Genomic DNA, 14,611 nt, shown 5'->3' on the forward strand with positions numbered 1-14,611 from the left:
CCCAATTTGCATGATGTCATTGTATCTTATGTGTGGTTGCTAATGGGAAGACCCATTAAGTGTTCTTGAGCTATCCATGCAAAAGGCGGGATAATACAGGTAGTCTTTGACTTACAACCACAATTGTCCCAAATTTCCATTACTAAACAAGACAGTCGTTAAATGAGTTTGGTTCATCCCATTTTATACTCTTTCTTGCCACCGTTAAGCAAACCACCATAATTGTTAAGTTAGTAAATTCTTAAGTGAGTCAGGCTTCCTTATTGACTTTGCTTGTCAGAAAGTTGCAAAGGTGATCAGATGACCCCCAGGACACTGCAACTGGCATAAATACATGAGTTGCCAAGCGGCCAAATTCTGATCACATGATCACAGAGATACCGCAATGAACATATGAACATATGTCTACTTTAATGAAAAGAAGGACTAGGGGTGACATGATAGCAGTGTTCCGTTATCTCAGGAGCTGCCACAAAAAAGAGGGAGTCAAACTATTCTCCAAAGCACCTGAGGACAAGAAGCAATGGATGGAAACTAATCAAGGAGAGAAGTAACTTAGAACTAAGGAGAAATTTCCTGACAGTTAGAACAATTAATCAGTGGAACAACTTGCCTCCAGAAGTTATGAATACTCCAACACTGGAAGTTTTTAAGAAGATGCTGGATAACCATTTGACTGAAGTGGTGTAGGGTTTCCTGCCTAGGCAGGGGGTTGGACTAGACAACCTCCAAGGTCCCTTCCAACTTTGTTATTCTATTCTAATCCCTTAGTCTCAGTTACTTGTCAGTTTTTAGAATCTGTCTTATAGAGAGTGAAAATATTTTGAACATGGGCAAAATTACATCTAGGACACAGTGAACCGATTCATATGAACCATTAAACTATGATGTGTTTTAGAGGAAATAAGAAGTATAAGATGACCTTCAAGGTCCCTTTCAACTCTGTTATTCTATTCTATTCTAAAAACGTCACTTTTTCAGTGTCACTGTAACTGTAAATGCTATAAGTCGAGGAGTCCCTGTAATTGCAACAATAAATATCCTGCAGCTCATTTTTTTAAGGTCTTCATTCACACGCAAGGAACTCAGTACCAACACATCTGGAAGGCGCTCTGCTAGAGAAGGTTGTGCCCATTTTCATGCACCCCTCTAACTTGCTGGAGTGACTCTTTTTCTCGTCTCCTCTTGAAAAGCTTCAACCCCACTGGGTCTCTCTTTTTTCTACCAATTTGGGGAAGAGGCTAGGAGGCGCTTAGGACGCCCGGGGGCCACCTAAGCCTGATGCCCACCGCGGAGGAAGCCTTTCTCGGGAAGAGCACTCAGCGTTTCCGGCGCTGACCCTTCTCCACGCACCCAACGCACCCACCTGGCCTCCAGAAGCAGCGGGGTCGCCGGCCACTTGGCTGCCAGCCGGGCAGTCACCGCCTTGCGCGGGGCGCTTTCTGCGCCTGGCCGCCCTATAGTAAGGAAGAGCATCCCGGTCACAAAAAGCGGCATCGGTCCGGCCACCATCCTGGCGAGTTTTGCCTTTCCCAAAAAAAAAAAAAAAAAAAAAGGTGGGGGGGAGGAATCGCGTTGGCTGCCACGCAAAGCTTCAACCCCACTGGATCTCTCTTTAGCAAGCCAATCCCTTTTGCTCCTTCCCGGCTTTCCCGCCTCCTTCAGACCAGCCTTCGGGTCTGGCGGTTCCCATTGGAACTTTCCTTGGACCAATCGGCGACGAACGCAACAGCGGCCCGGGGAGTTCGCCAGAGACGGGAGGTAGCGCGCGGAGGGGAGGGGCCTGAGGAGCAGAGGCTGGGGGGGGGGGGCGAGGGGGGGGCGGAGGAGAGTCCTACGCGGGACTTGCGCTTCGGAGTGGGCGCTCGCGCTTTAGGGCGGGAGATAGGCTCTACGGTTTGGAAATCGCTTGCAGGGGCTGAATGACTTGCTGTTTCCTTTTCTTCCTCTCCCTACTTTGCAAGCATCCTTCTTTTTTCTCAGGCTCAGTAAATTGTCCCCGAAGTAGCTTTTTTTTGTCCAGGAGGCAACTGGACTTTGTTTTTTTTTTTTCCTTTGAAGACGTTTCGCTTCTCATCTAAGAAGCTTCTTCAGCTCTGACAGGATAGTGCGGAATGGGAGGATTTATATTCCTTGCAGACAGCTAGTAATTTGCATCCTTTTAGAGCAGTGTTTCTCAACCGTGGCAACTTGAAGATGTCTGGACTTCAACTCCCAGAATTCCCCAGCCAGCATTCGCTGGCTGGGGAATTCTGGGACTTGAAGTCCAGGCATCTTCAAGTTGCCATGGTTGAGAAACACTGTTTTAGAGGGTCATTGAAGCACTTCTATGTCCTCAGGGTCACCTGAGTAAGTGCCCTTGGTTCCTGTAGTCTTGCAATTTTTTCCCCTGGTAATCCATTCCTACTACCACACCATTCAATGACAGAGGTGGGTTGCTCCCGGTTCGGCCTGGATCGAGCGAACCAGTAATAGCGGTGGCAGGAGGCTTTGCCCATCTGCCCGGAGGCTTCTGCCCATGCGCGAAAGCATCACGCACACGAGCAAACTGGCAGTAAAAAAAAAATGGAAACCCACCACTGGTGTTCATCCCAAATTGTATAGCTAAAAGTAAGTTGCTAGCCCGCTCTTTCACTACATCATGGCCTGAGTGAACCCCAAGGATTCATCAGGCGAGGGTAACGCATACCTCAAAGGACTTTTAAGAGCCACTTAGTTGTATGATCCGGAGTGACAGCCCTAGCTTTGGTCCTTATATTATGGGATGCCCGGGGTTTTCGCCGCTCCTGGTTAACGTTTGTATGAAACTGCCAGGAGAGGTCATCTTTACTCACTGCCCCTGGTGAAGATAGCAATACTGCTGATGCCCTGTCTCAGTCGTATAAAAATACAAAGTGTCAATCATAAAAATTAAATCCATGGAAGATTATAAACCAGTTGTCAACGTTCTAAATACCATGCATGAAATCAGAGACCAGGCAGAATCATCCTTAAGGTTCCAATTTACTCATACAGGCAAGTTAGCACGTCTATGGAATTCCAACTCTAATGTTCTTCCTGGAATTCCACCCAGTTGAAAGTTCATGATCTATCCCCACACCCACAAATCCATCACATGTTCCAATCATCATCTTCCACGCTGGCATCTACACCCCTCTGCTTCCGGTCAGGTGTCGAGGTGCAGAGACAAAAGATGACCTTGAGCTTCTAGAAAAGAATGACAACAATACATTCCATAAATCTACTCCTTTCTATTCCCCCCTCCCAACTACTATATTAATGAAACAGCATAGGAAATTAATAAAAAGTGTGGCAGGCCAAAGATCCTAAAAAGAAACATAACTACAGGCCTGACACCAGTGAGTCTCAACCTTCCCCAACCATAAAATTATTTTATGTTTTCCATATTTTTTTGAAAATATGTGTTTTCTGATGGTCCTAGGTGACCCCTGTGAAAGGGTCGTTCGACCCCCAAAGGGGTCCCGAACCACAGGTTGAGAACCACTGTTATAGACAATACCTTTTAAATTAATTCTGTATTGCTGTTTTTGTAGTCACCTACAACAAGAATAGTTTCCCCACTAGAGATTTAAATGTTTTCCCAAAAAATCATCTAATTGTTATTGGGCCAAAGGAATAGTCATGAGGAAAGTCTTTTATATCACTTCACCAATTCTTGGATGACACTAAGAAAGCTAGTTACTAAATTGGGAGACAGACAAAATAAAATATAAAATAAGCCTTTTAAATGACTAAGCCACACACACATCCCATTTTTATATTTGAACTTTTAAATGAACTTCTTGATGAAACATTCAATTTCTGATGAGAAAATGGTCAACGTGCAGTGAAAAATCCAGTGAATGATGAAAGGTCCTGCAAGAACAGACATTGTGCTTGAGGCCAAAGAGGCTGAATTTTCAGCCTAAATTATAGAAGCTTTAGATTGCATGGCAATTCAGTAGCTATGTTCACATGTCATACGAAACTAGGGAATGGGCAGAATTAGCGTATTCTGCACATACTATCATCTAGGATAAAGGTAAAGGTTTCCCTGTCCAACTCTGGGGGCTGGTACTCATCTCCATTTCTTAGCCAAAGGAGCCAGTGTTGTCCAAAGACATTTCTGTGGTCATGTGACCAACATAACTATACGCAGAGATGCATAAAATGCTGTCACCTTCCCACCAAAGCGGTACCTATTTATCTACTCACATTTGCATGTTTTCAAATTGCTAGATGGGCAGGAGATGGGGCGAGTAAGGGAGCTCACCCCATCACACAGCGCTCGAGTCTCGAATCCATGCTATCAGCTTTCAGGTCTTCAACCGCTGAGCCATCACAACCCCTACTTATCATCTAGCCAGCAGTAAAATTGAAGCTGATTAGTTTTCATTAATTTGTTTCAGCTTAAACAAATTTATTTAAATTACATTGATTTCCATGCTTTACTTTTAAACAACTGGATTGTATTACTTATGTTCAAGGTTTTGACAAACAAAGATGAAATGCATTCTGGCTTAGTGGCTAAGACACTGAGCTTGTTGATCAGAAAGGTCAGCAGTTCGAATCCCTAGTATAGGTCTGCTTGAGCAGTGGGTTGGACTAGATCACCTTCAATATCCCTTCCAACTCTGTTACTGTTAAAATGAATTCTAAGAGTTATTTCCACTTCATCTCAAAGGAGTCAGTCACGATCCTATATGCCTTGGTATCTGCCATAACATATTAAGGAACTACTGTAGCATCTACAGGAGGGGTGTCAAACGTGTGTCATCATGTGACATATCATGACTTTTCCCCTCCTTCGTTAAACCAGGTGTGGGCGTGGCCAGCATGTAACACAGCCAGTCTGCGGGTCACGAGTTTGACACCCCTGATGTACAGGTAAGAAGATGAAAGTTTTCCAGGATGTGCCCCTCATTACCACAGTCTTATTATTCTCAATGTTTAGGACTTTTTATAACGATCGATGAATAACAGAGAAAATTGAATGGGAAAAGTAGCACCATCATTACAAAAATCCTTTGATTTAAAAACGATAGGGCATTTAAAATCAAAGGCTGGAATCCTATGTATTTTTTATTGAGCATACAAACCTTTGCAACATTTCAGTTGGGCCTTCTGCTAAGGGACAGTAATAGCAATTCATAACATATTGGATCCCTAGCTCAAACACATAACTGCTGCTTGTTATCATGTTACTGTATAATGATGGAGAATTACAAGATTAAGTGCTATGTATTCTGAGAACTGCAGGGACTCTCCAAGCAGTGTCCGAGAATCAGGCAAAATTGAACAGGATTTTTAAAAAAGGATTTGTATATTTCTTTTCTAAATCCCCAATCTAACAAGTTCACATCATTTTTAATTCAGTTTGAATAAATTACTGATAGTCAGTTTACTTTGATTCTTTTTATTATTTATATAACTGAAAACATATTGTAATAAAAATAATAACTGAATTATTGTTATGTAGTTTGAAGGAATTATTTATAATATAGGAAATAGAAATGAAATTATGCCATTGCTTGAACAGCAGTAGAATTAAAATACTTGAATTTTATAAGTATTAAGAATACCATAGTAGCTGATGTGGTGATATTTTTAGCAAGCATTTGTCTCATCTCTTCTTTTCCTTCTTCTCTTTCTTGATTGAAGGAGGAAAAACTTGAGAACATTCTGTTCCAAAGAATATCTCCATGCCCACTATTTGAGCACTTAGAAGCTCTAAAATCTCCTGAATAGGAGGAACAAGCTAGCCAATAAAAAGGATGTGAATTATTTAGTATCTGGGAGAGATTCTGCCTGAAGAAACACTGTGTGCTTGAAGTGGCTAAGATTTTGATAAACTTAAAAACACTATTTTGTGTTTAAAGGAATATAGAAAAACAAAGAATTTAAAGCAGACAATATGTAGTTGGCTTATTACATTCCTAACAAAGCAGTGTAGTGGAAAGAAGTCCTCAACCCAGCTTCACCATGGACTAGAATACCATCAGTAAATCTGTGTCAGTTTTGAGAGGCTCTTGGTGGCTTTATATCACCCTACACTTCTGCTGTTATCGCATTCTTTTGGAGAATATCCAACTCTAGTATTAATAGGTTTTGTCAAGGCTATAAGTAACTGTTAGTCAAGAGAATGAATGAATGCTAAGTGATAGGAAATTCTAGTATTATTGAGAGAGAAATTGTCAATCTGAACAGAAAGTTTTGAAGCCTCTATTTAGATAAACCAATAAGCACCCTGGTTAGGACAACATCCAGAGGTTTACTTTATTTGTAGTAGTGTGCAAATTCCCATTGATGTCCTATATAAAACTCCAGCTTTTCAAATTTAGGCCTGGTTACAAGAAGAAGCATTCTGAACTGAGATAAGCCTTCAAAGTAGACTTTAGCAATCTAACTATTGAAAACTCAGATTCATTTTTAGTTAATACACCAATTCCACCAGAGTAATGTGCCATCTAAAATATATATTTTACCATGACAGTATTCAGTTTATAAAAGGCATCCATTGATTTACCAAGAACACCTGTAATGCTATATAGGATTATTAATGCACCTATCTATCTGTATCTATCAATCTACAAAAAGGGAGAAATACATCCAGGAAATTATAAGCCAATGAACTTGGCATCAATACTAGCAAAAATTCTGGAAAAAATAACCAAGTGCAGGATTTGTGACCACTTGAAATGAACAAAGTGATTACTAGAAGCCAGCATGAGTTTGTTAAAAACAGATCATGCCACACACATTTTATACCCTTCTTTGATAAAGTGACAGAATTAGTGGACCACCGAAATGTTGTGGACATAGTATACCTGGATTTCAGTAAGGTATTTGACAAAGTAGACCATAACCTACTTCTTGATTAGATAGAACAATGTGGATTAGACAATACCACCACCAGATGGATTCGCAAGTGGCTGACCAACCTCATTCAGCATGTAGTCCTTAACGGAACTACAGCTACAGACGGGTGGGTTCCTGTACCAGTTGGTACCAGTTCGCTCCATGCACGCTTTGCTTGCACATGAACAGTTGGCTGTAAATTGTTCTTCACATGCACAGAAACATACTGGCAATGGCAGAAGAGACCGGGGAACCAGTTTGGGGGCATGGCCAGTCTGGGTCACACCGAACCGGGAGCAACCCACCTCTGGCTAGAGGGAGAGAAGCATACAGTGGGGTACCTCAAGGTTCTGTCTTGGGTTGACTTCTCTTTAACATCTTCATAAATGATCTATATGAGAGGATAGAAGGTGAAGTCAAATTTACCAATGACATCAAGCTGCGGGGCAGTGGGGAATTGCTAAGCCTTTAGAAGATAGACGCAAGATTCAGAAGGATCTTGACAGACTTAAGCATCAGGTCCTATCCAACAAGATGCAGTTCGGTGATAAGAAAAATATGGCCCTGCACTGAGGCAGGAAAAACCAAATTCATAGATGCCAATTAGGTGGTACCTGGCTCAACAGTAATAAATGTGAAAAAATCTAGTAGACCATCACTTCAAGATATTAGGCAACAATGTGTTGTAGCTGTCAAAAAAGCCCTTGGGCTGCATCAACAGAAACATGGCATCAAGATCACAAAAAGTGATACTACCTCTTTATATTGCATTAGTGAAGGCACCCTTGGAATATTGCACACATTTCTGGTCACCATAATGCAAAAACGATGCTGACACCCTAGAAATGAGAAATGAGAACAAAGATGATAAAGGGGCTGGAGGCTAAATTATATGATGAATGGTTGCGGGAGTTAGAAGAGAAGGATTAGAAGGGACATAATAACTCACTTCCAGTACTTGGGGGACTGTCACAGACAAGAAGGGAACACAAGCATCAGAGAGCAGAACAAGAAGTATAGGGCAGAAGCCAGGGGTGGGTGGCTGCCAGTTTTACTATCGGTTCTCAACCTGCGCGCATGCACTATTCAATGTAAATTGTCCTTTGCGCATGCGCAGAACAATTTACAGTGAACTGCACACACGCAGTCACTAAAATCCAAAATGTTGGTGGCCCAGCAGCAGCGAGGGAACCAGTTCGGGGGGCATGGCAGGCCTGGGTCACTGCCGGTTCTGCAACTCAGGCCCGAATTCCACTACCATTTCAGCCGAACTGGGAGCAACCCACCGCTGGTAAAAGCTTATACAGATTCAACCTTAATTCGGGATAAATTTTCTGATAGTGAGAACAATTAACCAATGGAATAGCTTACCTCCCAGAATGGTGAGTGCTCCATCACTGGAAGTTTTCAAAAATAGACTGGACCAACCATTTCACCAGGATGATGTAAGGTCTCCTGCCTTGATCGGGGGAGGGGCTAGAAGAACCCCGAGGTCCCTTCCAGACATATGATTCTATGTTCTATATAATACCATATGCAGTACTTTCAGAGATTTATAAAATGTGATCAAATTAAGAATAATGGATTTAAGATTTTGTTATAAGGAAGGTGGCCTTGTGTTTAAACTGTTTATATCAAGTGTCCCCCCCACTGGAAATTCCCCCTTCCCAAATTCTGAGATATAGTCATACCCATTTTTGCATTTGATGTGGCAACTGAAGAGAGATATGGAGGTGCAGAAATCTGGTTACTAAGAAACCTTCTCCATTCCACTACAGTCAAGTGTCCAGAATAATTTTGTCCAATGTTGCAAAGGAATTCATCAATGAATTAATCAATTGCTTATTATGGAGATGTGGTTAACCCAGGGGAGTTTGCAATTCAAAGTATAAGCAGCAAATGTTAGGTTGTAAAAATGGTGAATTACAATAATAAATTTGTGCATCCTTTCCTTGAGCTCAGGATCAGCTGCTTTCCTCTGCCTTATAGGATTTGTTTTTCTCTCAATTGATGGCCTACTGCAACCATTGTAGGACTGGCAGAGCAAGAGTAAACAGCTGGACTTAATTCACCGATTTGTGTTTGTCATTCAAAGCAACAAAGGTTGGGAAGCACCATCTGCTGAAGGGGTGGCTCTGAATACCTCTAAATTGAATTTTATTTTCCCCTTGATATGGGGAAACTGAATTCTGTTGTTTCAAGGAAAATATCTTTTTGTCATCTTAAAAAGCAATTAAAATAGGAGCTGGCAGAGAAGGAGCGAAATAAGCATTATGAATTGTAATGATATTGATATTTATTATTCAGTATATATCTCTGCAAGGATGCGGTGGCTCAGTGGCTAAGATGCTAAGCTTGTCGATTAGAAAGGTCTGCAGTTTGGCGGTTTGAATCCCTAGTGCCGCATAACGGAGTGAGCTCCTGTTACTTGTCCCAGCTTCTGCCAACCTAGCAATTCGAAAGCATGTAAAAATGCAAGTAGAAAATAGGAACCACCTTTGGTGGGAAGTGTCACTGCGTTAAATTGTTTGCTAGCCTGAACTGAATAATTACTGATGAATTACTGCGCAGGTCATAAGCCCTTATCAGCAATGATGTACTGCGCCTGCTCATTACACATTCCAGAGACTTCTCTTCCCTTTTGATCTTTGTCCGTCTGCCAGGAAGCTGGTAGACAAACTGTTTCTGCCAAAATGTAACAATTAGATAGATTTGTTTATTTCTTTGTTTTATTATTTTTGTATTAAAGCTTGTTTTTCATTAGAATACGTTTTCCGGGATTTTATTTCTTTTTTCGCACCTTAAAGATAATGCTGTTTGGAAAAGCCGCGATCTAAGACCTCATCTAGTTCAGGGTGAAATATTTTCCTCTGACAGGAAGGTAACAGTGTTCTGTGCACCTTTGGTGTTTAGTCATGCCAGTCCACAGAGATGTCTTTGGACAGTGCTGGCTTTTCAGCTTTGAAACAGAGATTAACACCGCCCCCCTAGAATTGGGAACAATTAGCACATATGTATGAGCGGAACCCTTATCTTCACCTACATATCTCTGCAAAATGGTTGGTGATTGATTTGACTTGCTTTTTATTTCCAGTTAATAAAAATGTGAAATGCACACCTTCACACTAAAAAAGAAGAAGCAAAGGTCAAAAGTTTTGCATTTTTTATGTTTTTGCAAGATGCATCCTTGGCCTTCATTTTCAAGCATATGTATATACTTTATGTGTTTATATGTATGTTTCTTCAATGGAGTAATTAGCAATTTGCTATTTATCTTCCGTTTGAGGAGTCCTTGGTGCTCTCTGAGCTTGTTTTCTTGCAGACGTTTCATTACCCAAATTAGGTAACATCATCAGTGTTAGCCAGCACTGATGATATTATCTAGTTTGGGTAATGAAATCTCTGCAAGAAAACAAGCAAGCTCAAGAGAGCTCCAAGGACCCCTCTTGTTAACCCTTGACCTACAAATATTCTCCTTAATTAATATCTTCCATCTACTTGACCATTAACATTGAAGGACATGCAGCGGATGCTTCTGAGAAGTCTGATTTTCAACCACCACTTTCATATTATTTTTGGCTTTTTACATTCCCCCTTTCGGTCGTCTTGCTTCCATTCTGTACTCTACGAGGAAAGCTGTGTGTTTATTTGGAGGAGGATCCGAATATCTTTCGTTTGGCTCAATAGGCTTGGCCACCCCCTCACGCAGGGTAATGCTCTGCCCGAAAACCCAAAGGCGGCGGGCCATGATTTTCGCCAACACGAAGCTTCGTCGTTCATTCTCCCCCTTCCCGTCACGATTGCTAAAATCCCTCTGGCGTTCACAAGTCCCACTAAACCACTTCGGACGCCCGTGGGGCGAAGACCGCGCGCGCGGTGTGTGTGTGGGGGGGGGGGGGAAGGGGAGAATTCACGCGCCAGGGACGAAGCGCAGAACGCGGCCTCTCCCTAGCGGTGCCAGGCGGGCAGCCGTCCCCGGTTCACGCCGCAGCGTGTCTCGTGGGCGGCCTCATCATGGAGGCTGCGGTTCCGTGAAGAGGAGGAGGAGGAGGAGCGGGAGGGAGGCGGCGGCACGGTTTCCTCAGCTCAGCCCTTCCAGAGAGAGAGAGAGAGGGCCTGGTTCAGGGCCAGTCTCCAGCTGCTGCCTCCGCCACTCCCGAGAGCGCGCGGACGAGTTCTTGCGGTTCGCGCCGAACCCGCTTCCCAAGCGCCGCGGCCGCTCGGTCTCTTTCGCAGGTGAGGGGGGGGACGTGGGCAGGCCTGAGGGCGAGGTGCCCGTTAGCTTTCCTCGGACTGCTGGCGAAGGGCAGGCGGCCGAGACTTCGGGGCACTCGATATATATATATGGGACCAGGTATGAGTGGCTGAGAGGACGCGGACTTTTTTGGGTGGGTGGGTGGCGGGGAAGAGGCATCCAGCGCCGGCGTTGTGAGTGCCTTTGCCGGGCGGGAAGAACATCCTGTGTGTGTGTGTGTGTGCGTTTGTGTGTATTGCTAGGCCGGCGCTCCATACGGATACTATGGAAATAGTTGCGGGTTCCGTGCGTAATCGAGGCGGCGAGGGCGAGCGGCGTTGCCAGGCGTCGAGGCTGCTTTCATCTTTGGCGCTCGTGTCGAGGTTTGCTTCAGGAGCGATCCCGCCAGGATAGTTCTCGCCAAGGTGCCGCTGCCGCCGCTGGTTCCGTGTTGTTGGACGACCCCTGGCCGGCTAAGAGCCTGACGATTTGGGGCGTCCGGTTTTTGGAAAGCTCTCTGGGGAGGCGGTAGAATCGAGCGTGCGGCCCTTTCCCCCATTGCCGTTAATGTTTACGGTCCGCGCTCTTTTTTTCCCATGTAAAATTGCATAGCAAAGCAAACAGGGAAGGATATTATCGGAAGATGCATAACCAGACTAGAAATAAGTATAGATAGTCCTCGACTTACGACCACAAGTGAGCCCACTGTTAAGTGAAACATCGGTTAAGTGGGGTTTTTTTGTCACGTTTTACGACTTTGCTTGCCACAGTGGTGAAGTGAAGTGAACTTGGTAAGTTAGTAACCCGGTTGTTAAGTGAATCTGGCTTCCCGGTTGACTTTGCTTGTCAGGAGGTCGCAAAAGGGGATCACATGACTCCCTAGGACACCACAACCAGTCATAAATATGAGTCGGTTGCCAAGTGTCTGAATTTCGATCACGTGACCGTGGGGATGCTGCAACGGTCGTAAGTGTGGGAAATGGCCCTAACTCCCTTTTTCCAGTGCCATTGTAACTTTGAACGGTCACTAAATGAACTGCTGCAAGTCGAGGACTATGTGCACCTTAAAATTCCACACTGATCTCAGCTACAGGTAGTCCTCAAATTATAATAGTTCATTTAGTGACCATTCAAATGGCACTGAAAAATGTGACTTATGACTGTTTCTCACAGTTACAACCTTTGACGCATCTCCATGATCATGTGATCAAATTCACTGGTTCATACTTATGGAGAAACCAGATTTACTTAACAACGGTGTTACTAACTGAACAACTGCAGTGATTCACTGAACAACTGTGGCAGGAAAGGTTGTAAAATGGGTCAGAAGTCACAACAAATGTCTCACTTAGCAACAGAAATTTTGGGCTCAATTGTGGTCATACGTTGAGGACTACCAGTATTTATAGGACAGTGATGGCAAATCTTTTTGGCACCGAGTGTTGAAAAAGTTGCACAGAAATGTTGCGTGCGTCTTCGGGGCCACGCTCCAGAAAAGCTGGGTTCTAGTCTGCATGCGCACCCAATGATCAGCTGGCTGGCTGGCTGGCATGCATGCACAGGCTGGTTTTCGGCGGGATCGTCTTCCAGAAAAGCTGAACTTCTGGATTCTGGCGTGCATGCACACCCGACAGTTGGCCAGCGTGCATGTGCTCACCGGTTTTCGGTACTGCCGCATGTGCGAAGGATAGCTGATTGTTGTGTGTGCATGCATGACAGAAACCCAGAAGACAAACAGGCAAGGCCATGCGTGCCAGGCGACATGGCTTCATGTGCCACTTTGGGCATGTAGGTTCGGCCTCACGGTTATAGGAATTTTTAAGTGCAATTCTTGGCTAAAACCCATAGAGGCAGAGCCTTTCTCACCAATTTGGTCCATGCTGTGCAAGGCCCTCCTGTAACTTTATCAATATTCATTAAGAAAAAAAAGGGGGGAATTGTGGTCAGTATCCCAGCTCTTCCATATGGAAATGTTTGATGTTTGCTATTTCCCCATCCCTTCATTTGTTGAATAGTACTTGCAATTTTAAACATGAAAAGCTTTTATGCCCATTTCTTTTAAATATATACTTTGAGTGGATTTGCATACTGCCCAGAATACTGTTGGGTGATTTAGAAATGTGACTTGTTCTGTTGTGGATAGTTCTACTAAAGCTATTAACTGCTCAGAACATGTGGAAAGAAAGAATTATTTGTGGTTCAGTGCTGTTTCATTATTTTGTTAATTCAGCATTTGGCAACTTTAGTAAGAGAACTAAAGTTTGCTTTTAAACATAATTTATTCCTGCAACGAAGAGAGTTTGTCTGTGGGATGTTTATTTTGCAACCAAGTAGGTTTTTTTAATGCAAGGCTACATATTTGGGAAATATGTGTCCTTGAAATGATTTGAAAGAAAACATGGGACCACTGATACACAGAAACGTTTTACCCATGAAGCTGAATAGAGGCGGTAGAGTTTTTTTCTCCAGGTATTTGAAATTCATAAAATCCTAATAATGTCATATTTATCATATGCTGTAGCGGCCTATTGCGGAAGAAATATGTCTGTGAAAATGCAAAGAAGGCAGTGATCCAATATATAAAAGAGTAACCTTATTGAAGGCAGTGACATTTTTCATTAAAGATTTACTCCATTGTTTAAAATTACAATCACATTATTTTTTGGGGGGGGGGGAGGGTGTCCATGGTACTCTCTGAGCTTGGAGATTTTTTTATAGTCATTTCATTAGCCATTACTCGAACTGATGATGTTACTTAGTCTGGGTATTGGAAGGTCTGCAAGAAAACAATCAAGTTTAGAGAGTACCAAGGACCGGAGGGGAGAACTCACTGTGGCCAACTCACCATGGGAAAGTTCTTCAAGACCAGCTGACCAAAGGAGAACTCGCTACAGGCCAATTCAACAATTCCACTTAAATATTTAAAATACAAAAATATTTTAATTTTTGTCATTCACATTTCATTTTGTCCTTCCTTTTGCATTCTTTTTTAAATGATTCTATTCCACCATTTCTTTGATATTAGTCAATATTAGTCTTGTGTCGCAGCGAGCTGGCCATGGCAAGGTGGCGGTGTCGTTCTTCTTTATTGGTAATTAATTTTAGTCTTATTTCTGAATTCCATAACAAAGTTTCCCATGTAGCAATTGGACATAGATACACATTCTCACAAGCATTGCAAGAAGAATTGGAAAATGGAGCATGGCATCTAAAATACACTGTGAAATGTGCTGAAATGTTCGCAATGAAAATATGCGGTCAGAACATGGCTTTTTCCATTAGATCACATTTTCTCTCTTATAAATCAGATATGGTTTTATCCAAGCTGAATCTATAAAGTCAGTCTGCGATGACACAGAAATTGTATTAAGGTTTATCAATGAATAAGTAGTAATGGGGTACAAACCAATTCTCTCTGCAAGCTGAGACCATAAGAAAACTACAAACTTTGTGATTAAGTTAGTGTACTCTCCAAGTAGGGATTCAGTCTTGTTCCCCCTAGAAAAGGGATGTCAAACT

General features: G+C 42.9%; 2 protein-coding genes across 3 annotated transcripts in view; one reads left to right on the plus strand and one right to left on the minus strand.

Annotated features, from left to right (window-relative positions):
- UGGT2 (UDP-glucose glycoprotein glucosyltransferase 2) overlaps positions 1-1,525 on the minus strand; it is a 68,077-nt gene extending 66,552 nt beyond the window's left edge. The window contains exon 1 of the mRNA XM_081947290.1: positions 1,367-1,525. Within this exon, the coding sequence (XP_081803416.1) occupies positions 1,367-1,512 (146 nt within the window). The 5' untranslated portion in view covers positions 1,513-1,525. The remainder of the gene's footprint in view (positions 1-1,366) is intronic.
- Positions 1,526-10,832: 9,307 nt separating this feature from the next.
- The window catches only part of MBNL2 (muscleblind like splicing regulator 2), a 67,094-nt gene continuing 63,315 nt past the window's right edge, over positions 10,833-14,611 (plus strand). Inside the window, exon 1 of one of the 2 annotated variants that reach the window (XM_081948730.1) lies at positions 10,833-11,094. The gene's annotated coding sequence lies outside the window, so the exon portion shown is untranslated. The remainder of the gene's footprint in view (positions 11,095-14,611) is intronic. The other variant, XM_081948729.1, reaches the window with a different exon arrangement.

This window comes from Natrix helvetica, assembly GCF_964273705.1.
Source record: "Natrix helvetica genome assembly, chromosome: 3".
Lineage (NCBI taxonomy): Eukaryota > Metazoa > Chordata > Lepidosauria > Squamata > Natricidae > Natrix > Natrix helvetica.